This window comes from Saccopteryx bilineata, chromosome 6, assembly GCF_036850765.1.
Source record: "Saccopteryx bilineata isolate mSacBil1 chromosome 6, mSacBil1_pri_phased_curated, whole genome shotgun sequence".
Lineage (NCBI taxonomy): Eukaryota > Metazoa > Chordata > Mammalia > Chiroptera > Emballonuridae > Saccopteryx > Saccopteryx bilineata.
Window position 1 is genome coordinate 108288914 of NC_089495.1, and position 27631 is coordinate 108316544.

A 27631-nucleotide genomic window follows, 5' to 3' on the forward strand; every position below is an offset into this window, starting at 1 on the left:
ACCAAATATCTTATTTATTCAAAATCATTTTAAGAACCATGAAGCTTTAATAATATAAATAACCATATTAAATCTCACAGGCCTAAATTAATATGAATATAGATTCATGTATCATGTGATTAAAATGAATACTTAATATGAATTAATAAATACATATAGCATCCAATCAGGTCCATAAAGTGAAATATAAGCCAATCAAAATGTCAAATATGTCAACATATTTAAAAAAGTGAAGTACTGCTTTAAAATTTATTCACCAACACGCTCTAAGGGTACAGATGCCACTGGTCAGGCTGCTATATATGTTATCAAGTGTCTTAAGAAGGTAATGTCCCCAAACCACTTAGCATTGCTTAGCTCTGGTTTTGATTCCAGTGTCTTGAACATTCATATGTCTGGGAGATTCTGTAAGATCTGTCTCAAGGAAGCACAGGCTACCATGTGAGCATCAGAAGGAAGGTGAGCAAGTGACTGAATCAACTTCTTAACAATTGTCTTCAAACAATAGTGGGCAGCATTCAAATCTCTGTCAAATTGCTGTCCTTCAATCTGTAGAGCCAAATGACTGCAGATGTTTCTGAACTCAACACTATCCTGAAAGGAACAGCAAACATAAACAAGCAATGAGACAGGTTATGGGGACATTTGTTATGCTTTGTGTACCCAGCTTCCATTTCCATCTCTTCTGTTGACAGCACTCTGATTTCTTCCCAAGAGAACTACTTTCCTCCATTCTCAGCCTGTGTGGTTTGACCAAAGCTGACCCCACTTTACAGCTCCAGGGACCAGGCTGATCAAAGCACATCACGTTTCAGCCACTTGGATTGGTCAGCGATGGACAGGTTACCCCAACACAGGTCAATAAACCACAGTTTCAGAATATTTGCTAGACTGGGAAAGAGAGGCTCTCTTTAATGGAGTGTTGGAAAACATGTTGGTATTATAAGGGGAGAATTCAAATGACAATGATGCCAACACAGAAAAAAAGTAGACCCAAGAAATTAAAAGAGACTGATTATAACAGTTTCTGAACATGGCAACTAAGCAGTATTTAACAAACCCCAGGACTTTTTGTCTATCTGAGTCAATAAATATTCCTTTTTACTTAAGCTATTTGAAGTTTAGTTTCTGTTACTTGTTCCTAAAAGAGCTTTGACAAACACTAATCGCATCTGTTCCTATTAATCCATACTCACTGTCTTTAAGATTCTAATATAGGATTTAGGCATTAATGAACACGGTCTCAAGAAATTCCCAAGGCAAATTTAGAAAGAATAGTTCCCAACTAGTTTAAAACAAGCAAGTAATTAAACAGATTTTTAATTGCCAAATTTTTTACATTCTAAAATACATTGAATGTACATGGTACACTGAAATTATTCCACATCATATAATTTATTTTTAAATAAATGGAAATGACTTCCCACAGACTTCTGGTTCTGGCAACATGGCAAGCTTAATTTCTCTAAAACCCCTTGCTACTGAATTCTAAATAAAATAGAACAAACATCCTTTCTGCATTTGCAGGAAAGTAATGGAAATCCCCAAGGGCTAGAAATAAAAGAAAAATAGATTACTTTAGCTGCCTGCCAATACCCATCAAGAAAAGAAAACTGGTGTCTCTTGAACTGGGTTTGGGATGAGGGCAAAGTTGCCCCAAGAATGTGTACCCGTGGCCCTGTCCTACACAGAAGTTTAAGTTTGGAGTTGCCCTCTACACCATATACATGTTCTAGGAACACTAATGCTAAGAAATCAGCTAAAAATTAGAACTGGGCTGAATATCCATGGACACAAGGCAAAAGCTAGCAAAAACCTATTCCACGGAACATGTTCACAACCCATGTCCCAGTGTGGTATTCCCATAAAGCTCTGTCAAAGGTAAACTCAGAATGTAAAATTTAAAATACAGTTCATTATGATACAGCAGATAGAATTCAGGACAATATTAAACTCTAAAACTTTTAGATATAAACTATGAACTATGCTTAAAATGATTAAAGGAGTCAAAAACATGTTTTAAAAAGCCAGTTTTGAAAAAGAACCAAATACTACTTCTAGAAATGACAAGTGTCATGACATATTAAATACTCAATGGACAGTTTAAACACTTGAATAAATACATCAGAGGCTAGGATTAGTAAATGGAACCATAAATATGAGAAAACTGCCTGGAATAAAAAATAAAAAGTTAGAGACATAGGAAATATAAATAAGAGATTAAGCAATATGGATTACAGAATGATGAAGTACAAATACATTTTCAGGAGAGATGAGAATAATGGGTAAGATTATCTAAAATTGATCCAAAACACGAGTTCTTAGATTCAGGAAGTAAAACAAACTTTGTACAGAGTAAGTGAAATGTGGTACAAATCTAAACCCATTAAGGCAAAAGTTTTCTTAAAAGTAAAGGGGGGGACAAATAGGTTTCAAGGAATGAAACAAGACAGCAAACTTCTAAGCCCAACAATTGAAGATAAAAAAAATAGAGAGAGAATAATATCTTCAAATAACTGTCAACTTAGAATTTTTTAAAAATCTAAGTAAACTATCAGGGCAAAATAAATATATCTTTCTTTAGAAGGGCCAAAGGAGTTACTGTCAATAGACTCTTACTATCAGATCTTCCTAAAGATAATTTAGAAAGAGGAAATTCAATGCAGAAGGAAAGAATGAGAGACAAGAAGCAACACTGAATGAAGAAAACTAAAACTATGGTATAAATCTAAAGAATTGATTGTTCAACACAAAAATTATAGTAACTGCCTGACCTGTGGTGGCGCAGTGGATAAAGCGTTGACCTGGAAATGCTGAGGTCGCCGGTTCGAAACCCTGGGCTTGCCTGGTCAAGGCACAGATGGGAGTTGATGCTTCCAGCTCCTCCCCCCTTTCTGTCTCTCCTCTGTCTCTCCCTCTCCTCTCTAAAATGAATAAAAAAAAATTATAGTAACTAACTTAGGGTTTATAAAAGCAAAATGATTCTAAAATGCTGAACAGTAGTAACTTGTAAGATGGAAAGATATTTTAAGGCACTGCCTTTATTCAGACTTGTTAAGTATGCAGGTGAGGAATGTAAAGGTTATCGTTAAAGTAGAGAAAAAATACATAAAATTTCAGAATTAGTAGGGGGAAAGGTATATTAAAACTTTATTGATCCTATCTATAAAAGGTAGAAATAATGAAATATACAAACATAAACTAAGGTAAATAGAAAGCACCAAACAAGACACATTTGAAATATAGTGATGACCAGATTGTATTTTAAAAATCTATGATTTAAGAATCTATAAAAAATTAAGCAAAGAAAAAAAACAATTATAGACACAGACAACAGTACAAGGATTACAAACTGAACGGGGGTTGGGGAGGAAGAAGAAGGTAACAGGGGATAAGTGGTGATAGAAGGAGACTTGACTGGGGTGATGAATATGCAATACAATCTACAGATGGTGTGTTATAGAATTGTAAAAAAATAAAATAAGTAAAATAAACTAAAAAACAAAATGAAATCGGAAAGTTCTGAAGGGGGAACTCTCAGGCATTGCCAACCAGACCAAAAAGGAGGATATTAAACAGGGAAAAAGAATTTCTTTTTGCCCAGCAAAACACCTCTACCACTGTCAATTGTCACCTGGACCTCTTTAGCTGTTCGCCTTCAGGTTTGGGTTCCTGGTTACAGACCAGCCAGTGAGATGCCATTACCACCCTGAGTTCTACAAAAGTCTTTTCCAACTCTCTCCTCTGTTCTTTGGACTTGCCTGTGTTTCACCATAACTTACTTGTCCTGGATTGCAATTTTTTTGCTATTCCCAAATAAGCCCACTTTGCTGGCCATAAATATATATATATATATATATATAGCAACACATTGAAAACTAAAAATACCTGAAAATTGAAAGTAAATGAATACTAACATATATTCCAAGCAAAGAAAAGCCAAAATAAAGTCAGAAAAATCATTATTAGGTATGAAATAAACCCCAATTAATACAAGAGATTATTCCCCCTCAAAATATATAACAATTATGTACTTGTGTGCCTAATATGATAACCTCAATTTACATCCAGTCCATAAACATAAAGACATTTTAGCTCAGCTTTCTCAGAAACTGACAGATCAAACAATGAAACAATCAGCCTGGAGAGAAAACATTGAAACACTAATCACAACATTGGTCTAATGGAGATAAGCAAATATACATAACGCTCAAAGATATATGAAATATTTATGAACACTGACTATATTATAATATGTCATAAATCTCAATGAATATCAAAAAGTCTGTATAATACAAGTCACAATGCAAATAAATGAGAAATCAATAACATAGATAACCTTTCTAAAACATGTATGACCTAAAAGCCTACTTGTGGAAAAAAAAACAACTGTAATTTCAAAATATACTAAACAATTATGAAAATACTGTATCACAAAATTTGTGGGATGCAGCCCCAGGGAGAAATGCATAGACTGAAATGCTTACCTAACTAGAGGATGATCACTGAAAAACCATGAGCTAAGACTTCAACTCAATAATTTAGGAAAATAAAAATAAATAATTCAAAATAAAATAAAAGGAAAAAAACCAACATTTTTGTGAGGAACTAGTTTTCTTCTTATTCTGTATTGGAAAACAAAAAGGTATTCTTGTTTCTAATAAAAAAAAAAACCTGCCACTGGGGTGAGAAGAACCTGGGTTTCTGGCAATGTTTATTAGAGAACATCTTTCAAGTAACAAAACAGGCCCTGGCCGATTGGCTCAGTGGTAGAGCGTCGGCCTGGCGTGCAGAAGTCCCGGGTTCGATTCCCGGCCAGGGCACACAGGAGAAGCGCCCATCTGCTTCTCCACCCCTCCCCCTCTCCTTCCTCTCTGTCTCTCTCTTCCCCTCCCGCAGCGGCTCCATTGGAGCAAAGATGGCCCGGGTGCTGGGGATGGCTCCTTGGCCTCTGCCCCAGGCGCTAGAGTGGCTCAGGTTGTGGCAGAGCGACCCCCCGGAGGGGCAGAGCAACCCCCCCGGTGGGGCAGAGCGCCCCCCCCTGGTGGGCGTGCCGGGTGGATCCCGGTGGGGCGCATGCAGGAGTCTGTCTGTCTCTCCCCGTTTCTAGCTTCGGAAAAATACAAAAAAAAAAAAAAAAAAAAAAGGAACAAAACACACATCTATTTTTTTTTTTTTTCAATTCAGCAAACAATTGGCAGGAGGAGCCAAGTGTGAGCTAGGTGCTGGGATGGAAAGCTAAACATGTTGCAGCCCCTTTACTAAAGGAGTAACGAGGTACCTCCTGGGGTTTTTCTCTTTAAAGCATTCTTGCTTCCCTGGCTTTGTATGTTGCTTGTTTTTGCTAAGAAGGTATCAAGGGGCTACTTAGATAGTATGTCCCACAGTTCATGGGGAAACCTATATTGCTGAAGCATGTTGCTTGGAAATGGAAAAGCAGAGGAAAAATGACTCTGGACTACTTCCCACAGATCCACATCAAGGGAAATTGTCCACTGGCTTTATAGAAGTAATCCAATTCTAAGTACAAAGTGGAAGGATCAAAGACAACATGCAAAGGGAAATTCAGAATAGAAAGAACCCAAAGATATGTGCGGACATGTGCTTATTAGCCATTCTGCAAAAGCATTCATCACTTGGAGAAGATTAAAATGCCCTTAAAAATATATTTGTGGGCCTAAAATCTGAAGTCAATTTCACATTTACTGTAAAGAATCAAAGAAGGCATCCTTTGGAGAACTTATACATATAATAAAATTCCACTGCTGGGCTGTACTGGTCCCTGAGGCCCCGGGTAAACTTCAAATCTCTGGCAAGCTTTGCAAAGTCTCTTTATTTTACTATTTTAGTACAGTGTTTTCTTTTAATCCTTTCTCAAATATATTAACAGTCAAAGAAAACAAATTAATAAGCATAGCTTTCCATGGGACTCTTAAGCCAGTGAAGGGAAAAATAAAGCAAGTGATTGCTTCCCTTCCTTTCTGGAAGGTCTGAAGGCCAACTATGGATCCAATCATGATGACCTTCCAACCAAATTTTACTGATTCTGCTGTGTAATGCGGGGCCACAAGACACAGGGTTGAAGCAACAGTATAGTAAATGGCTTATGGGTTTTCAATAGAAATTCACATGATCAATAGTGATGATGATTTCACTTATGTGCTGTCCATTCAATGACAGAGCATATCCTCCCAGCAGCTTTTATTTAGCAAGTCCCAGATGCTTCCAGAAATGATGTAATATCCTTCCTAGGGATTTGAGCATTTTGCCAGAATTAGAACACTACAACTGAGCAATCTAAAAGCAGTTTTGGAACTTTTAAAATTTTGTGTAATTTCAGAGTCTGGATATGAAATGTATTGATTGTTAGAGTGGTCCAAATTGATGGCCAGCATTGACGTTTTAAAGTTAGATGGTGATTCAACTAATATACTGGGATAAAGACCTCAGCTTGTTTGATACAGTTAAAAAATCAGTTAATTTTATTTCAAACATGTATCAAGTCTTCACTATCTGATTGACTACACTGGATAAAGCCAGTAAGATATGGATTTCTTCAGATAAATACCCAGAATTAGAATTGCTGGGCATAAGGCAGTTTTATTTTTAATTTTTTAACCCTTTGAGTAGCACGGACATTCATGTATGTCCTCATGCCTCCAGACCATCCAGAATATGACTGTACAAAAATTTTTATTTTAAAAATGTGTAAGGCAAACATTTAAAAAAGCAAATGTATGTTCTTTTTGTTTCCATAAATTGGTTATCAAACAAACATGATTTTAGGTTAATAAAACTGTAACTGTACCTATTTTCTTTTTTGAAAAAAACTCACTCCTGGGGGTCAGTGAGCATGAAAAAACTCACTACTCAAAGGGTTAAGGAACCTCCCTACTGTTTTCCACAGCACCAATCTGACTCCCAACAACAGTGCACAAGGATTCCCTTTTCTCCACATCCTTACCAACACTTGCTGTTTGTTGATTTATTGATGATAGTTATTCTGACAGGTGTGAGATAAAAACACTAAATCAACACAATATATGGATCCCTATGTTCATTGCAGCATTATTTACAGTGGATAAGATATAGAAGCAATCTAACTGCCCATTAATAGACTATTTAATAAAGAAGATGTTGTACGTGTATATCATATAATGGAATATTTCTTGGCCATAAAAAAATGAAATTTTACCATTTGTAACAACATAGATGGACCTAGAGGATATTATGCTAAGTGAAATAAGTCAGAAAGAGAAAGAAAAATACCATATGATTTCACTTATATGTGGAATCTAAAGAATAAAATAAGTGAACAAACAAACAGAAAAAAACTCAGAAAACAAACTGATGGTCGCTAGTGGGAGGAGGGTTGAGGGGATGAGTGGAAAAGGTGAAGGGATTAAGAAGTACAGATTAGTAGTTACAAAAAAGTCACGATGTAAAGTGCAACATAGGAAGTGGGGTCAATAATACTGTAATGATTATGTATTGTGCCAGGTGGGTACTAGGCTGACAGGGGGCATCACTTCATAAGGTGTGCAAAAGTCTAACCACTATGCTGTACCTGGGACTAATATAAAATAATATTAAATGTCAACTGTAATTGAAAAATAAAAAACAAAGGCAGTAAGATATGGTACCTGGTCTCTAAAGAGTTTATAACCTCGTAAGCGGAATGAGACAGAGTGTATATCAAAATGTCCACTGAAATGTGATGAGGGCTATGAGAAAAAACAAAACAAAACAAAAAGCAACCCTATATGGAAACAGACATTTCTAGACTCAATCTAAGCACGGCAGTAGGCTCACACAAAGCTCCTTCTGATGTGTAAATCCTTTCTACAGCATAGTTGATGCATGGTTGTACAACATTTTCTTGGCCACAATGGAGAAACTCATGTGCTTGGGAAGCAATCCATGGCTCTAGGTTTTAGAACATTTCTTCCAAATTTTTTGCTGAAATATTCCTGTGGCAGGCAGACTAATGGTTTGCTAACGGTGTCCATGTCCTAATTCCCAGAATCTGGGAGCATGTTACCCTACATGGCAAAAGGGACTTTATAAATGTTAGGTCAGACATGCAGTCCCCAGGTCACTACAAAGGTCCCTGAAATGCAGAGCTCATTCCTTCTCGAGCACTGAACTTGCCATCAGAGCCCTGGTTCTTCTCCTTTGATGGGTTATCTGTGGACAAGATGTTTTATCTAGGGAATATTCAGTTTACTCATCCGTAAAATGGAAGCAATAATAGCTACCGCATGGAGAAATGTGAACATCAAATGAGCTCGTGGGTATGCAAACTTGTTGTATGTATTTATAAAGCACTCTATCAGCTTAAGGTGATGAGTAAAGTGCTGTGTTAGATGGGAGGTCAGTAAGGAGCAGAGTGGAAGAGGAGAAAAGCAAAAATAAAAAATGTCCACAGAGGCCTGACCTGTGGTGGCACAGTGGATAAAGCGTTGACCTGGAAATGCTGAGGTTGCCGGTTCGAAACCCTGGGCTTGCCTGGTCAAGACACATATGGGAGTTGATGCTTCCAGCTCCTCCCCCCTTCTCTCTCTCTCTCTCCTCTCTCTCTCTCCTCTCTAAAATGAATAAATAAAATAAAAATTAAAAAAAAAATGTCCACAGAAACTTGGAATCTAATTGGTGATATGAAACTATTCAAACTGTTTGGTAGAGATGTCACGCAGTATAAGATTATGGCTAAAATGAATGATTGGGCTCACCTCATATCCATTAGGCTGGCTACTGTAAAAAAAAACAACAACCCAAGACAAACAAAAAACAAAATAAATTTTGGTGAGCATGTGAAAAAAATGGAACCTTTGTATGCTGCTGGTAAGACTGTAGGACCATGCAGCCACTCTAGAAGGCAGTATGGGGTTAGCCCTCCTCCACCTCTTCTCCCCCTTTCACCCACCCCATAGACGAGGTAGGCTGCAGCAAACAGACGCAGTTGGGCTCTTTTGTATCAAAACAGCAAAACACCCAAAAGGAAGTTGAGAGAGCCTTGTTCTTTCCTACTCAAACCAAACATGAGCCTTCCTGACACCCCATAACTGTGTGCCTTAAACCAAGTAGAAAATAAACAACATGCAGCCAACAATAAAAGTAAAACTGAGGTTAACATATGGTCCAACAATCCCACTTCTGCATATATATCCAAAAGGACTAAAAGCAGGATATCTAAGAGATATTTGCAAACCCTGTTCACAGCGGCACTACTCCAATAGCCAAGAGGTGGAAGCAAGTCAAGTGTCCATTATCAGATGAATGGATAAACAATTTAGGATACAGCGACAGTAGAATACTATTCAGCTTTTAAAAAAGCCATTCTGACATATACTAAACATGGATGAAGCTTGAGGATTTATGTTAAATGAAACCACACACAAAAAAGACAAACACTACCTAGCCAGGTGGTGGTTCAGAGAATAGACCTGGGACCCAGGTTTGAAACCTAGAGGTCTCTGGCTTGAGTGCAGTCTCACCAGCTTGAGTACAGGGTTTCCAGCTTGAGCATGGGATCATAGACTTGACCCCATGGTCGCTGGTTTGAGCCCAAAGGTCTCTGGCTTGAGGCCCAAGGTTGCTGGCTTAGGTCCAAGATCATTGGCTTGAGCAATGGGTTACTGACTTAGCTGGAGCCTCCCAGTCAACTCATGTATGAGAAGCAATCAGTGAATAACTAAAGTGCCACAACTACGAGTTGATACTTCTCATCTCTCTCCCTTCCTATCTGTCTGTCTGTCTCTCTCTTTCTTTAAAAAAAAGACAAATACTATACGATTCCACTTACATGTGGTATCTGGAGTAGTCAAATACATAGAAACAGAAAGTGGAAAGATGGCTGCCAGGGACTGTGTGGAGGAGAAAATGGGGAGTTATTGTTTAATGGGTATAGAGTTTCAGATTTGCAAGATGAAAAAGTTGTAGAGATTGGTTATACAACAATGCTAATATACTTGACACTAGTGAACTATATACTTAAAATGGTAAATTTTATGTTATATATTTTTTAACATAACAAAAAAGTTTTTTAAATGCAGTTGAGGTCATCATGGTATTGGCAACCTTTGCAGAAAGGCATGGAGGTTTGGATGAGGCATCAGAGAAATGGTAGGTAGGGAGAATTGCAGAGACTACAAGACGGGTAGTGTTGGGAAAGCAGTATTTGACTCACAGGGAAAAGAGATGGTCCCTGCAATTAAAATGACAAGCAAAGGCCTGATGTCAACTAGGGGCTGGGACTAGGAGGAAACCAGCCTGAAAAGAACAGAGCTTGGTGTTGTGAACCAGGATATAAGCTAGTGTGAAAAGCCGTGAGTAAATTCCCTGGAGACTTCTGAGCATGAGAGTAACACAGCAAACCAGCACTTGAGAACACTGGTCTGATGCAAGAGCCTGAGCTCCTAGAAGGCACCAGGCTTCAAAGGCGCCTTATGCACCTTGTCTCCCCCAATGCTCTCAAGAGCCCATGAACGAGATGTGAAAAGAATTGCAGCTTGGTAACTTTAAATGATATACCTAAATCACTCAGCAAATGACTGACAGGGCTGGAATCAACCTCTCTTTCAAAACTCATGTTCTTCAAAGACCTGAGCCAAATCAGAAAGTAGGCCAGGTGCCCCAGTGACTCAGAGAGCAGAGCTCACCGTCCAGTGTGGGAGACAGACTGGCAAGCAGGAAAGGCAGGTGTAGATGCCCCAGTAGGCTGAACAGGGACACCATGGGAACAAGCAGGGGAGGCACCAAAGTAGTTTAGGGAATGGAACAAAAATGTTTACACTGAGTTGTTACAGGTTTCTTTTTTGGCCATATTCATACTGTTGTCTTATTTTGTTTTTTTATTTGTTTTGTTTTTTAGGTTAACTGAGTGCTGCGCGTGTTACAAAGCTCAGGTTAGCTTTGGTCACATCTAAATTGAATATTGGCCTGTTGGTCCATCCCTCTTTCCTGTAACATAATTGAGAGGGGTTGGCCATCTGGAAAACATTCAAGGCATGAAACCTTCTGCACCCCATGTAAAGCCAACTCCTAGCTAATCAAAGACCTAGCTCTCCCTTCCTCTGCCCTCTTCTCTCCCACCTAGTAAAAGGGAGGTCTCTTAGAAAAACCAGCACACTTGTCCTCTTTTAGATTATGCGTTGTGTTGATTAGGAATACACACATCTGGAATCCTTGAGCAACTGAAAATGCACCTGCAAAGTCAAAAAGAGGAATAAAAGTTAGGCTTTTTTTAGATTCCTACTGAAAATAAACACTCCCATCAAACTGAAGGCTTGAAGGCAAAATGAATCTGGCAGCAGAAGTCAGTTTCAAAGCTGGTTTTCTGAACAACAAATACCGATGGATAATAAATTCAAAATATAATATGACTTTATAGGCTCCAAAATGCAGACAACTTTTAAACAATCCACAAGGAAAGTTGTTGTTTCCTATTACATCACCTTCAAAATCACTCCTAGATCTACACGAACTATAAATCAGTTCATAAACCACTGGCTTTAAAATAAGTTGGTTCTTTTCAAAAATAGTCATGCCTTGAGCTACATTCTCTTACAATGGCTTCCACAAACTTGTTTCTTCTCACGTTTGCCCCTTCACTCTCTCTAAAGTCCTCTGCAGAGAGCAGAAAGAACAGAGCTTTCCCCAGCCTTAATGAGCTTCAGTATGGCCAGCAGAACATTCTGCACTAAAGCCACACAACGCTGGGCTCTACAAAGGAACACAAATCCTCCCCCCGAAACCCTCACACACTGGATGTATACATACAATGAGAATGTTGTTTCTCTATTTAGAAGGATATTGTGAAAAATCATACTATCAGGAACAGTATGCTTCACATTGGCCCAACTTCACTTGGTTCATCAACATCTGGCTTTGAACTACAAATTCACAGGGCCCAGTGCAGTCACGTTACCTGAAACCCAGATCAGTCTCAAATAGATATGCAACTGCACATTAATAAAACACCCAATGAAGAAACAAAGTATCTGCTATTCACCATAAAACGTCTATCTCCACAGGAAATTAAACATTTTTTACTTGTGCTCTACCCAGCATCCACACTCACAAGTACAATAACTAAGGGTCCTTATGCATTTGCTTTGGGTACGTCACCATTTTCATTAGAAAAGTCCGTGAAAAGCACTTTGTGATGGATACAAGCACTTGATTCAGATATGTTTACAAGGCATAGGCAGCATTTCCACCAAGATGTCAAACATAAGTAGTTTTGTTTTAGGGACTTTCTGTAATATCTTTTGCAAAATTTTCATTTCAGAAAGCTTATATGTCCTGGTTCTCATATCATTCAAGGAATTACAAACTATAATTAAGCTATTTCCAGAGCAGTCACTGAGCCTTTTTCTAATATATAAGCCCAATTTTGTCTCAAGTCAATATAACTCCCTTTGCTTTGGCTATTAATCATATGAATATGAGCGGGGTTTTTTCTTCAGTAGTGTGTGAACAATATTTGAAGACACAATTTCAAATTTTGCAGAAACTGGCTTCAGTGAGTGGAGAAAAGCACTCATCGTCAATGTCTTCTCTGAGTGACTTGCATTTTGCAAAAAGCATTACAATGACTGTGCAACCAAAGGCAAGTTTTCAAACCACTGCTCTTGCTTTGTAGAATAAAAACAAACAAACAAAAACAGTGAGGACTACTGAACAGGATGGAATGATTGGTACCAGAATTAGCTAATTAAAACGGGCGACCTCACAAGCAAGTTAAATCTGCAATGTCAGGAAAGTTCTTCTGCCACTGAAAGCTTGGATTGGCCATAGTTTCCATGAAACTTGCTTTAGAACAGAAAATTGGCAAATATTATTGGCCATAGTTTCCATAAAACATGCTTTAGAGCAGAAAATTGGCAAGTATAAATATTTTAATTCTCAAAGGAAAGCAGACAAAGCTCAATCAGTGACTTCATAATTGGCTGGTTAATAGTATCTATTTGAGTTGGTCATTTTGATAGTTTTTAAAATCCTAGCTTGGCTTCCTTCTGGTGTCCCACACATTTCTATGCTCCCTTTGGATGGCAGGTATCTAAAGCATTCTTGCTAGTATTACTAGTTTGACAAGGATTTCCTACATTTACCTGATACTTTTTGTCACTATGTGAAGCGGGCATCATGGAAGGATATACACAAATCACCCAGTGTTATGGACTCAATTGTGCCCCTGCCCCCCCATGCATATGTTGGAAATCTAACCCCCTTGTGACTGTATTTTGAGATAGGGCCTTTAGAGAGATAATGTTAAATGATGTCAGAGAGTGGGGGCCAGATTCAATAGGATTGGTGTCCCTATAAGAAGTGGAAGAGACATCGAGATCTCACCTTCTCCACAGGCACAGAGGAAAGAACATATGAGGACACAGTGAGAAGATGGCTATCTACAAGCCAGGCAGAGAGCCCTCACCAGAAAACAAATATGCTAGCAACTCAATCCTGTATAGGCTCCTAATATCATATAACACCTCCTATTTCATCAATTCTAAGATGCATATTTTTTCATATTTCAAAAATCTCTGGCCCTGGCCGGTTGGCTCAGTGGTAGAGCGTCGGCCTGGCGTGCATGAGTCCCGGGTTCGATTTCCGGCCAGGGCACATAGGAGAAGCGCCCATCTGCTTCTCCACCCCTCCCCCTCTCCTTCCTCTCTGTTTCTCTCTTCCCCTCCTACAGCCAAGGCTCCATTGGAGCAGCGTTTGCCCAGGCGCTGAGGATGGCTCTGTGGCCTCTGCCTCAGGAGCTAGAATGGCTCTGATTGTGGCAGAGCGATGCCCCAAGATGGGCAGAGCATCGCCCCCTGGTGGGCATGCCAGGTGGATCCCGGTCGGGCGCATGCGGGAGTCTGTCTGACTGCCTCCCCAGTTTCCAACTTCAGAGAAATAAAAAAAAAAGAAAACAAACAAACAAAAAATCTCTGATGTGAGACTTTATCTTACAGTTGAAGGTCTATCATAATATAATTGACAGAATTTTTTTTATTATTTCTTGGAAGTATAATAGAAGTGCATTTTACATCCAAGAGCATTGGTGAAACATGGTTATTTTTTAAATTTCTGAAACGAGTGGAGCAGTGCTTCGCATCTGGAGGCATTCTAGTTTCCCTATCCTATGCACATATTTGGCAATATTTGGTTTTATCAACTTTGGGGGTAGGAGATATATGCTGGTGTCTAGTGGGTTGAGGCCAGGGATGTTGCTAAACATCCCATAATGCTCAGGACAACCCCTCTACAACAACTGTCCAACACAAAATGTCAGTAATGCAGAGGTTTAGAAACTCTGGGGTAGAGTAACACTGCATATTTGTATGTATGACATGTGTTTGGTTTTTAAATCAGTCTTTTATAGTGTATATGCAATCGAATACATAGCAATTTTTTTCAACTTTGGCTTATAAAGCAAGAATAGCAATTCTTGAGAAGTGCTCTAGGCTTTCTTCATCACTCCTCCTCATTTCCTTCTGCTAGACTCTCAAGGCGAATGAATGAAGCAGTGTCCCAGGTCAAAACTGGAAAGCCAGAAGGCCTCTGAGAGATTATGACCTTAAACCAGTCAGGGTTAATTAATGGCAAAACCAAGACTAAGACCAAGACTTAAACCCAGACCCCCAGATGTTCTTGATTCCTCTCAGCCTGGGAGGCAGCTGTCTGTTTTCTGGCTAACTTGGTTAACACAGTGGGTACCTTTAGAGAAAAATGCACCCTACAAATATGAGCTGCCTGCCTGACCTGCGGTGGCACAATGAGTAGAGCGGTGACCTGCAATGCTGGGGTCCTCGGTTGGAAATCCCGCGTGTCAAAGCACATAGGAAAAGCAACAAGCAAGCAATGAACAAGTAAAGTGAAGCAACTATGAGTTGATACATCTTGCCCCCCCCCTCTCTGTAAAATCAATAAATAAAATTTTAAAGAAAAAAAAATGAACTGCCTGACTTAGCAGGAGGTTAGCAATGGTATTCACATTTCAACACCAGAGACCCAGCCGGCTCTCACCCTACTTTATGAGAATTTAGATGAACTCTGTAAGGTCCCTAAGCTCTGTGGGGAACTGTATTTATACAAAAATAACTGTGATTCATAAATTTGAAAGAACTTTAAATTACTGTAAGTGATTTTTGTCATACAAAGAGCAGTGGGGACTTAATACTGGTATTTAAGGCTCTGGAAGAAAGGTTATGAATTGGGAAGGGGGAGTAGGAGGAGCTGTCCTGCATTCCTAGAAACTGCACCTGCGGAAAAGGCTTTCAGCAGGAGCAGGAGTTAAGGAAGGAATTCCAGAAGCAAAGGCTTCTCTGTCCCATAGTTAGCCCGCCCCAGGTGGGCAACCTCTACCCCACCCCGGAGTCCCCTGCCCCAAGTGCGGAGTCCAAGGCATGTCCCCAGCCCCTTCACTCTCCCTAGGGCTGAATCGCAGTGGGCAGCCCAGCTTCGGATCTTGTGACCGCACCCCTTCTCCACCCGGGCCCGCAACCCTGGCCTGCAGGGGGACCCTGCACCCGAGGGTAATGCTGGAGGCCAGACTCACCTTCAGGTGGATGGGGAAGGCCCGACCCTGCTGCAGGGGGCCCAGCAGCGTCAGCTCCACGCTGACCAGCTCTGAGGTCGAGTCCACCACGCGGGCCAGTGCGCTGCGCATCGCCATCTGGGCCAGGGTGCAGGGTCTGCGGTCTTGGGAGAAGGGCAGCAGCTCCGCGCCCCCCTCAGCGCCCCGCATGGCCTCCACCTCGGGGGAGCTGACCCGGGACCCCTTATTCCTAAACCCTCTGCCCCCACTACCCTCCTCCTCCCACCCCAGCCCGGGTCCCAGCCCCGCCTGGGCCCGCTGCGGTCCTGAGCGATGTGATGGGGCGACTGCCACGCGGTCGGGGTTACGCGAACTCCCAGGGGCGCCCGGACCGTCCCCCCAACCCCACTCCTTCTGCAGCAGTTGCAGGGTCTGCAAAGCCACCATTTGGTGGCTAATGGAGGCCACTAAGGGCGCGGAACTGGCCATCGCCTCCGCAGCCGGCTCTGCGCCCTCCGCGCGCAGGTGGAGCAGCGAGCTGAGGAGGCGGGGGCGGGGTGTGCTTGGGGTCGCCAGGGTCACATTTCCTAACCCAAGACTCCTGAGCCTCCCTGCTTCTCGATGTGTGAGGCCGGCCCCGCCCCTGGCCCGCAGTCGGTGACCTGCCCTGGCCAGTGAATTCGCTTAAAGTCTGAATCACCTTGTTCAGACCCAAGGCTGCTTGAAGTACTGCCCCTCGTGCACTTGAAAACCAGCCAAAAGTTTAGCCTTGGTTCTTCCTCCTCTCCAGGGTTTTGCTGGAAAAATGTGCTGCTCTGTGTAGACGCATCTGTCTGTAGCATTACCCTGCCCCCATCTCCTCTGAAAGATGCCTGCCAGTGACCATTCACGCCCAAGGGGCTGGAGTTGGGGTGAGCATAAACGACCCTCCCTGGAGTGTGAAGTAACAGAGAAACGCTCAGGAAAGAAGATTGTGTCTGCTCCTCCTCCCTCCCTTTCTCAGCCTTAAGGGACTTTTTAGGAACTTGGAGTATCCTTATGGTCTCTAACCCCTAAACAAAAGAAGGGGACTTGTGTCCCTGGAAGTTCTGCAGTTCTCTGCGTTGCCCCCTGCCACATGTGCCCAGAGAGCCTGACCGCGGAAATCACATCAGGTCGCAGACCTCGAGACCTGTGCCCGAAGTGACTCAGGGAGCTGGGCCAGACGCTGCCCTGATGAGGAGCATAACTGGTTTTGTGTGAAGCGCCCAAGGGAGCAGAGTTTGAAGCTAAATCCTTTTAGGAGCCATGAATCCAGGGGCAGCTGTACAAATAGTTGCCGGTTTTAATTAAACCTAACTTTGCTACTTCCTTAAGTTAGAAAAAAGGACTGGCAAATTTATGCTTTGATAGATTGGAAACTATTGGTGTGTAATTACACTAAAAAAAAAAAAAGACATTTGAGAAATGGTTTGGAGGCCTGTCTCAGAGTATCATCCTTTCCACTTCCTTCCTGCGTGGGAAACCGTTCTGATAACCTAACAACACAGTGAAATGGGGGGCAAGGGTGCAGGTGACAGACAAGTGGACCCCAGCACATCCGAAGGATGGGATTCCATTCTTCCTTTAAAAGGAAGGGTCCACCCTTGGCGCTGTGGAGTGAGACGTGGAGAGGCGCTTGTTTGCATGGGAGAGCTGCTCCAGTGATTACTAGTCTAGAAAGGCGGTTATGGGAGGTACATACAGGATGGTTCAGGGTTCTTTAAGGCTACTTTTAACTCTGGGATAGGATGACCCCACATAATCCTCCCAATTCCCCAGTGATGATTCCTTCTTGTTCTCAGTGTTTTCTTCGCCTGTGAAAACAAACCAGAATGCCAAGATAAAGAAAACCCTTCTTTAACAACGAGTATGTTCGCACTAATTTTAAGTAAGTAAAAATGCATGTCTGTGCATTGACAAAGAGGAAATTATTTGAAGAGAAGTAAATAGTTTAATGTTGGTTAGATTCTCTTGCCATGAAGTTACTTAAATTCAAAATAAAAAGTAAAGTCTTCTGTATGTGTGCATACACATGAGTGTGTGTTTTATCCCCAAATGTTGAAATACAAAACAACTAAACCGTCAGCAAAAACTAACCGGGAATAGCAAAAACTAACCCTGATTTTCACAGAGCCCGTTGGATCTCCAGGGGTGCTCCTGTTTCCAGATATGCAGGAAATCCAGTTTCACGTACTAACTCTTCTACTGTTGAATGGCTGACTGCAAACCTTCTTGACAGGTGGAATTCCAGCCAACAGCAGAATTGAAATCAAAAGACACAGCCTGACCTGAGGCTCCACTGTTCTACATAACAGGCTGACTCTGAGAACCATGAGAACAACTGAACTTCAGGGGGTGCGAGAGAAGGGGGCCAGAAAATACATGGGGCCTTTGGGATGATGCATGCAGCTTAAATAGCGGCCTCGGTTTTTCAGGATCCTTTAGAGAACACTCGATTATCCAGCGACTCGGCTTTGTCTGTCTTGGCCATGGGTCACACTTCCCTCTGTCATTACTTTGATATGGCTGCTGTTCCAAAACTGGAAATATGAGGCCCTAACTGAGGACACGTACTCATAGGCTATTGAGATGATTCAATAGCACAGCAGATCTACTTTGATTTAAAACACCTCCAAAGTTATATATTCTGAGCTACCAGGCCAAGTAACAAATTACAACTCCCTTTTTTATTATACTGATGATTTCAAGCCACTGTGTAATAAAAAGCACATTTCAAAGGATGAAGTACTAGAAACATAATACTTTTGCTTCACAGTATCTATTCCACTATGTTGTAGGAACCATGTCCTCATGTTCCAGTGGCTACTCCTCCCCTTTCTCCATTCTCAGCCCCTGTAGTCAGGTAGGATGAACCCATCCCACTGCCCAGGTGGACTGGGGTATCGAGGCTGAGGCCATTACACATCATATTCCCATTGGGAATGGTCAGGGACGGACACATGACCCAGTTAGAGTCACTATCATTTAGGATGTCTTCAGCCGAGTGCACCAAATAAGAGAAAACACCAAAACTACAAGAAAAGATAGGCTAAAAGATGAAAGAGCAAAAAAAAAGGTGATTTCCCTTTTAACAATAAAACTTAATATAAAATAGTTTAAGTAGTAAGAATATCTTCTTGTCTCAGATCACACGTCCTAAAGTGGGATGACTCTGGGTTGTTCATCTCCAGGAGAGCTCCTTTTTCCAGATATACTGGAGACCTACTTTTAAGGGGCTAGCTCCTCTGCCATCAGATGTATGTCTGCGGAGACTCTTAAGGATGAAAAACTGAGAAGATCGAAGTTCTGCAGCTTCTACAGCCACCATCTTGTGAGTCCAAAGGAGAGCCTGCCTGTGAAGAGCCAACACTAAAGAGAAAAAAGACAAGAGGTTTATAGAGAGAAATCGGTGGCCTTATAACATCATCTAAGCCCCACATTTAGCTACACAGGAAGATGTCCGCACCTCTGAGCTGTCCATTTATGCAAGCCACCGAAACCTCTTTCTGCTCAAGCCACTTTGGGTTGAGTTTCCTGCTTCTTGCCACAGAAAGTCACAGTGGAAGCAAACTGTGTAACAAATCTAATAGGATAGGCAAGATGTTAATGAATGAAGTGACCCTTGTGACCCAGTGACCTTCAGGCCCTCTAACCATTTCCAGCAATACATTTGTCATTCACTTAATCTTCCTACTATTTCAGCAATTGTGGGATATGGTTAATGGAAACACTCATGATCCTGCATGATGTGGGACAGAAAAGAGAGGGTTGAAACTCGGTGAAATGGCTGCACCATTCCCATCAACAGAGCATAGAGGTCCCCTTTTCTTCATGTCCTTTCCAGCACTTGTTTGTTGATTTATTGATTATAGTCATTCTGACAGGAGTTAAGTGATATCTTATTGTGGTTTTTATTTGCCTTTCTCTGATGATTAGTGACATTAAGCATTTTTTCATATGTCCATTGGCTATCTGTATGTCCTCTTTGGAGAAGTGTCTATTTTGGTCCTTTGCCCATTTTTAATTGATTGTTTGTCTTCCTGGTGTTGAGTTTTATTAGTTTTTTATAAATTTTGGATATTAACCCATTATCAGATGTATCATAGCAAATATGTTCTCCCACTCAGTGGGTTGTCTTTTCATTTTGTTGGTGGTTTCTTTTGCTGTACAAAAAACTTTTTAGTTTGATGTAGTCCCATTTTATTTTTTTCCTTTGTTTCCCTTTCCTGAGGAAATATACAGGCAAAAATATTGCTGAGAGAAGCCTGAGATTTTACTGTCTACGTTTTCTTAACATTTTTATGGTTTCCCAATTTACATTTAAGTTGCAGTGTTGTTTACAATAACTAAGATCTGTAAACAGCCCAAGTGTCCATCGGTAGATGAGTGAATGAAAAAGAATGGAATACTCTCTGGCTGTGAAAATAAAAAAGACAAACTTACCTTTTTCATTAGTATATATATAGACCTGGAGAAATAGCCAGTCAGAGAAAAACAAATAGTATATGATCTCACTTATATGTGGAATCTAATGAACACAATAAACTAATGAACAAAATAGAAACAGAGGCATGGAACAGATTGACAGCTATCAGGGGAGACTAGATGAAAGAAGGTGAAGGGGTTAGTCAAAAAAACATATATTCATAAGACATAGACACAGACGACAGGGTGGTGATGGCTAGAGGGTAAGAGGATGAGGGCTTGGTGGAGGTGGGCAAAGGAGGGGGAAATGAGAACAGACAGAGACTCTGCCAGGGGGAGGGGATGCACGATGCGGTGTGCAGATGGTGTTTCATTGATTTGTGCACTTGAAACCTGTATGGGTTTGTGAACCAGTCATCACAATAAGTTCAATTAATAAGAAAATGAAAGAAAGCACTTCATGTGAACAATAACAAAAATATTTCATCTTAGAATTAATAACATAATTATTATTGACATATCTGGATTATACTGAAATTAAAAGGTAATAAAGGAGATTATTTTACAATAGTAAATGTACAATTTATGCACATAAAGAACAGTAAAGGAGCCTGACCAGGTGGTGGTGCAGTGGATAGAGCATCGGACTGGGATGCAGAGGACCCAGGTTCAAGACCCCGAGGTTGCCAGCTTGAGTGCGGGCTCATCTGGTGTGAGCAAAAGCCCACCAGCTTGAACCCAAGGTCACTGGCTCCAGCAAGGAGTTAGTCGGTCTGCTGAAGGCCCACGGTCAAGGCACATATGAGAAAGCAATCAATGAACAACTAAGGTGTCGCAACGCGCAACGAAAAACTAATGATTGATGCTTCTCATCTCTCTCCGTTCCTGTCTATCCCTGTCTATCCCTCTCTCTGACTCACTCTCTGTCTCTGTAAATAAATTAATTAATTAATTAATTAATTAAATTTAAAAAAAGAACAGTAAAGGAATCTAGTTAATGGAATCTGGGCAGTCTTTATATTAATCTTGTAAATTTTAAGTATTTATAAAATTAAGTACAAATTAAAAATAAATTTAAGAGTTATCAAACACCTAAAAGAAAAGAAAAGAAAGAAACCCTAGTGAGGTAAGAAACAATTTTCTACCTGTTAATGGACAAATTAGAGCATTGTTGTATAGATAAGGATTCTCTTGCTTCTAGTAATCCAAAAGTTCTTTTCTTCCATGAACAAAAACATATAAGCGCTTCTGTGGAATCATGAAGAGATTGGGCCCAGTGAGAATAGAGGGGAGCTGGCAGAGGTGCAGCTGTGTGAGTCTTCCTCCAAGGACTTGGCAGACCCAGATACATTTGAGCCCTCCTTATATACTTTGGCATTTTTCCCCAAAAAGGATCCAAGAGAATTCCAGAAATGGAGCTGTTAACCTTCAACACACCCTAGTGAACTTCATAGGTGGGGGCAAAACAAAACATATCCAAAGAGGCCAAAGAGTTATTATTCTTGAATGAAAGTTATTATTGAGGATAAACAGATGCTGACTAGTATACAAAGATATGAAAATGTTCTGTAAAAGAGAAAACAATGGATATAGGAAAAGATAGAGGCCTAATGAAGAAAGAGCAAAAAAGATCAAATTCCCCTTTTAAACACCCAAATTGTAACGTTTGAATGTGCCAATTCATAAAAATGGACATGCAATTCTAACTTTGGCCTACACATTTCATTTTGAGGGAGGAAAAGATGCATTCCTGCCATAAAACCTCTGAATTGCCAAAAACAACTGTTTACATAGGGCAATGTGTTTTCGGGACATCATATATGCTCTGCCTGCCCAGACCTGATTAAGCTGGTGAAGCAAAGTGAAGCCTATAAAACTAAGTGCACCAAAAAAGGGAAGTCTAATAAAGGAAAGAAAAAAGGAAAAATATTGAATCCCACCTGCCTGTTCCAATATAATCTGATGTGCAACTCATCTCCTCAACACAAAATAACACTTTTCTTGAACATATAATTACTGAACTTCCTCTTAATAATTAGTTTATTTCTAGGAGGAATTCTTAACGTTGGCAAAAAAAAAAAAACAATAATGGGTTTTTAAAAAGTAGATGTAATTTTCCTAATTAGTATAGCTTCGGTAGATAATTGGTTTTTAAGCAGGACGGATGGCCATGCATTTTTATGCTGCCTGCACATAATTTCAACAAGACAACCTTGCTGAGTTCGCCCCTCCATTTCTGATCACGAAATGTAACCTCTGAAGAACATCCTTTCCCTCTAAGGGAAAAATTAAAAAGCTGCTTGATTTTCTGAGCTAATGATCTGTGTAGATATGGCTTATAATATTGAAGTATTGAGGGGGAGAATAATAGTAATAAAATGGGAAAGAAATAAATGTGAAAGTATTTTGATGCAACTGTATTCCAGGATCTTTAATCATAGTGGGGAAAAAAATGGGGTCACCCTCATCATTTTCTATGATCACTTTGTGTGTATTTCTAAGTTCAAGTAGGTGTCCTTTGAATATGATAAAAACAAATGCTCTATTTGGGTTGACATATTTAAAACTAAGAAAAAGCAATCTTTCCAAATCTATTCTACTCTTGTTCTCCAATGTCTCTTTTGTTAGGATTTATAGTTGAATAGACATTGGGGTTTTACCCACCCTCTCTTTTACTCTTCTCTTCCTTGGATATTTCCAGAGTTCCCTTTCCTGTGGCAAAAGGGGTGGGGAAGTGGGTTCTTTTGTTTAGCTTTTGCTAAAGGATAACTGTGCATATGTTTCCATGAAGTCAAACTTTCATACCAGGAGATTCAATAGATGTATTGTTAGTCTCTAACTCTTAAACCCTGAGTGCAGCAAGAAAGAGCTCAACCAGTTTCTAGAACTGGATTAGTGCCTTCCCGCATTGGCTCTCTATGCTAGGAAAACAAGAGAGGCCAACAGACCAGCTTCTTTTATTTGTTTGGTCATTTTCTTCATTTTTGTTTCAAAATATTATTGAGAATGGTTAGAAGAGTTGAAATAAGGTAACATCCATTTCAAAAATAAAGGTTTGTTGAATATAATTGAAATATCCCTATTTTTCCTCAGAGGAAAAGATGTAAAATATTTGCAAACATGTTTACATAAAAATATGGGATTGCATATTTTAACATAAAGAATGTCTATTTTTTAAAATTTCCATCATCTGTTTCTCTGACAGTCCACTGTTAATTCGCAAGTGAGGTTTTGTAGATGCTAATTTGACCATAAAATTCAAATGGCTTATACAAATGATCAAATTTCAAGTATTTAATCAAGAAAATCATATGTAGCCTGACCAGGCAGTGGCACAATAGATAGAGCATTGGTCTGGAATGCTGAGGACTCAAGTTCAAAACTCTGAGGTCGCTGACTTGAGCATCGGATCATAGACATGAACCCATGGTCACTGGCTTGAGCCCAAGGTCTCTGGCTTGAGCTCAAGGTTACTGGCTTGAACAAGGGATCACTGGCTCAGCTGAAGCCCCCTGGTCAAGGCACCTATGAGAAAGCAATCAATGAACAACAAGGTGCTGCAACTATGAGTTGATGCTTCTCATCTCTCACCCTTCCTGTCTGTCTGTCCCTGTCTGTCTTCTCTCTTTCCCTCTCTCTGTCTTGCAAAAAAAGGAAAAAAGAAAAAATAGAAAAGAAAAAGAAATAATTTATAAATTTTATTTGGTCTATAATTCTCATTTGAAAATTTAAACCACATTCAGTAGAATCTTTAACTCCTCAGTTTAAATCTCTAAGCTTTCTCAGAAGCTTTAATGGATCATTCCTAGAAAATGTTAGATAATTTGTTTAAAAAACATTGAAGGAATTCTTAATGTCCTATCCATTTTAGCTAAGAGAAAAACCTAATACTTTCTAAGTGAATGCTAATTTTAATATATAACTCTATTTAACAGTGACTTTTTAAAAATTTTACATAACTATTATTTCAAAGCCAAGGTAAAATATGAAATATGTATTTTATATATGCGTAAAAAGTATACCTTGAAATCTCTTATTTTATATATCAAAATTTATTAAAACAATTTTATTTCCCTTAAATTTTCATACTAATATTTTAAATTCCAAAATTTAACACTCATGGAGGAAATGAGGCAGTATGGAGACTAACAGATTGGGCTCTTGTGGATAGCAGAAACATCTGCTTGGAGAATCCAGAAAAATCAACGGAAAACTATGAGAACAAATGAGAGCTTACTTCAGATATATACAGTCAATATACAAAAACTGACTCATTTAATAACAACAAACCTACAAAATAGCTGGAAATAAATTAAACAAACATTTTTAAGAAACGATATAAAAAACTATGTAAAACAAAATTACTGAGAGCGATAAAGAGATCTAAATAAATGGAGAAAAATACTCCCTTTCTGTTGAGCCGTCCTAATTTACAGTTTTAATTTTCTCTAAATTAATCTTGAAATTCAATGCAATCCCAATAAAACATCAATATGACTTTTATAAAACTAAGCAAAATCATTCTCAAGTTCATCTAGAAAAGAAAGCATCAAAATAACTAAAAAAAATTTAAAATAAAAGCAATTAGTTGAGGGTTTCTATACCATATATCAAAATATACTATAAGCTATACCAGTTTTAAAAGTGGGATAACGGTGGTACAATGGACAGAGAAGTCAATACACTCAAAACCAGCTGGGTATACACTTACCAGAAGCTGCACCTATGGAAAGGGCCGTCCGCTGGAGCAGAAAGCTGATTTATGTTAGAGGAAGGAGTTCCAGAGGACTTGAGCTTCTCCTGCATTCCTGTTCCATAATCAGGTGGCCCCAGGTGGGCCCCAAGTTCCCTGCCCCAACTGCTGAGTATATATATAATTTCTCAAATCAGTGATGACAATATTAGTGATATGACAATTGGCTATCCATTTGGTTGAAAATATCATGTGTAAGTATACATAACAGATGGACTAAAGTGTTAAGTGTAAAATATCAAAACTATAAAAATATTAGAAGAAAATACAGTTGTATACGTTTATAGTCACTAAATGAGGAAGTCATTTCAAACAAGATACAGTATGTATACATCATAGAGAAAAAATTGGGGCCTGGCCAGTGGCTCAGTGGATAGAACATGGTCCCAGGTTTGATTCCCAGACAGGGCACACAAAAGAAGTAACCTTCTGTTTCTATCCCTTTCTGCCTCCCCTTCTCTCTCTCTTTATTCCCCTCTTGCAGCCAGTGGCTCAGTTAGATCAAGTGGCCCTGGGTGCTGAGGATAGCTCAGTTGGTCTGAGCCCATCAGTCTCAGGAGCCAAAAATAGCTTGGTGCCCGAGCATGGCCCAAATGGGCAGAGAATCAGCCCCAGACAGGGTTGCTGGGTGGATCCCAGTTAGGTCACATGCAGGAGTCTGTCTTATTTTCTCCCTTCCTCCCACCTTAAAAAAATAGTAAAATTACAAAATAAATGGTGTTGGGAAAATTGGATAGGTACATGCAAAAAGATGAAACTAGATCACCAACTTAAACCATTCACAAAAATATACTCAAAATTTAAGTTGTGAAACCCTAAGAATGCTTAAAGAAAACATAGTCAGTAGACTCTCAGATATCTCTCAAAACAATTTTTTTTGCAGATATATTTCCTCAGGCAAGGGAAATAAAGGACAAAATAAACAAACGAGACTATATCAAGCTAAAAGGTTTTACTCAGCAAAAGATACCATTACCAAAACAAAAAGACATCCCATTGTATGGGAGAACATACTTGCCGATACATCTGATAAGGAGTTAATAACCAAAATTTATAAAGAACTTCTAAAACTCAACATCAGAAAGCTAAACAATCCAATTAAAAAATGGACGCCTGACCTGTGGTGGAGCATTGGATAAAGGGTCGACCTGGAACACTGACGTCGCCAGTTCAAAACTCTGGGCTTGCCCGGTCAAGGCACATATAGGAGTTGATGCTTCCTGCTCCTCACCTCATTCTCGCTCTCTTTTTCTTTCTCTCCATTTCTCTTTCTGCTCTCTAAAATGAATAAATAAAATCTTTAAAAAGACTCATTTAAAAAAATGGGCAAAGGACCTGAATAGACATTTCTCCAAAGAAGACATACAGATGGTCAATGGACATATGAAAAATGCTCATCACTAATCATCAGAGAAATGCAAATTAAAATCACAATGAGATATCACCTTATACCTGCCTGAATGGCTTTCATTAACAAATTAACAAACAAGTGGTGGTGATGGCGAGGATGTGGAGAAAAGGGAACCCTCCTGCACTGTTAGTGGGATGCAGACTGGTGCAGCCACTGTGGAAAACAGTATGGAGTTCCCTCAAAAAATTAAAGTGGAACTGCCTTATGACCCAGCTATCTCACTTCTAGAAATATATCCTAAAAATCCGAACACACTAATTCAAAAGAAGATAGGCACCCCCATGTTCACTGAAGCATTGTTTGTACCAGCTAAGATCTGGAAACAGCCCACATGTCCGTCAGTGGATGAGTGAATTAAAAAGCTGTAGTACATTTACACAATGGAATACTAAACAACCATAAAAAAGAAGAAAATCTTACTTTTTGCAGCAGCATGGATGGACCTGAGATTTTTTTAAAATTTGATTTACCTTAAATATACACATAGACACATGTTTTAAATATGGCTAAACAATACTTTCAAGTCTCAAAGTTCAACATCCATATTAAATGTGAGGAACTTAAACTTACTTGGTCTGAAAAATGCCTTCTAGTATCATCCAGATTTTGATGAAATTCATATAATAAATTTATTCAACAAATATTCACTTGTGTACCAAGGACTTGTGTTAAGGACCATTTATCCTGAGTACTTGAGATACAGAATACAAGTGGCCATGGGGTTTACCTTCCAGTGGACTTCTGCAGAAATAAAAGAATCGTGATTTTGATGTGAGCCCTCCACCATATGTAACTTTACCATAGTCTAACATTTGAAATAGTGATTTCAGAAGCCAAATTATTGAAGATAATTTATTCCATATTTCTGCTGAAATAAACAATGCTTCTGAGTTCTGTACAGATGTGTGGCCCGCAGAGAGTTGCCTGACTACATCATTTTCTAGACTTCTTTCAGCAAAGTCAGAGCTCCACATGGGAAGTTGGGTATTTGGAGCCTCTGTGCATATTTAGGCATGCCCTAAGGTATCAGGCTCATAAAGAGATTATGCTCTTCTTTGTGTGTAATTTTTTCAGTAGTGACAGATATAGATAGATAGATAGATAGATAGATAGATAGATAGATAGATAGATATTTTTTTTTTTAGGTGAGAGGAAGGGAAATAGTGAGGCTGACTCCCACATGCTGCCCCGACCAGGTTCCACCTGGCAACTCTGTTTGTGGCCAATGCTCCAGTACAGAGCTATTTTTAGCACTAGAGGCTGATGCACTCAGACCAACTGAGCTATCCTCAGCGCCGGGGGATACGTTCCAAGTACTATCAGACTGATTGCCTGACTAGTGTTGATTTGGCAACTAATTAATTGGTGTAAGATTCCACTTCTGGAAGAGATGAACCTAGTTAAGTCTTGGTTTGGTGACATTGGTTTTTTGTTCATAAGTGACTCCATTTTAAGGCCTGCTGTATTGTTTTTAACAGTAGTTTAATAA

The 27631-nt window shown here is 39.7% G+C and overlaps 1 protein-coding gene across 1 annotated transcript; it reads right to left on the reverse strand.

Moving 5' to 3' along the window:
* Positions 1-277: 277 nt before the first annotated feature.
* On the reverse strand, positions 278-16021 carry DLEU7 (deleted in lymphocytic leukemia 7). Its single transcript, XM_066234017.1, has 2 exons — positions 15554-16021; positions 278-594 (listed from the first exon to the last, which is right to left on the reverse strand). The coding sequence occupies exons 1-2, from the start codon at positions 16019-16021 to the stop codon at positions 388-390; spliced, it is 675 nt and encodes a 224-aa protein (XP_066090114.1). The 3' UTR covers positions 278-387.
* Between the last annotated feature and the right edge of the window lie 11610 nt (positions 16022-27631).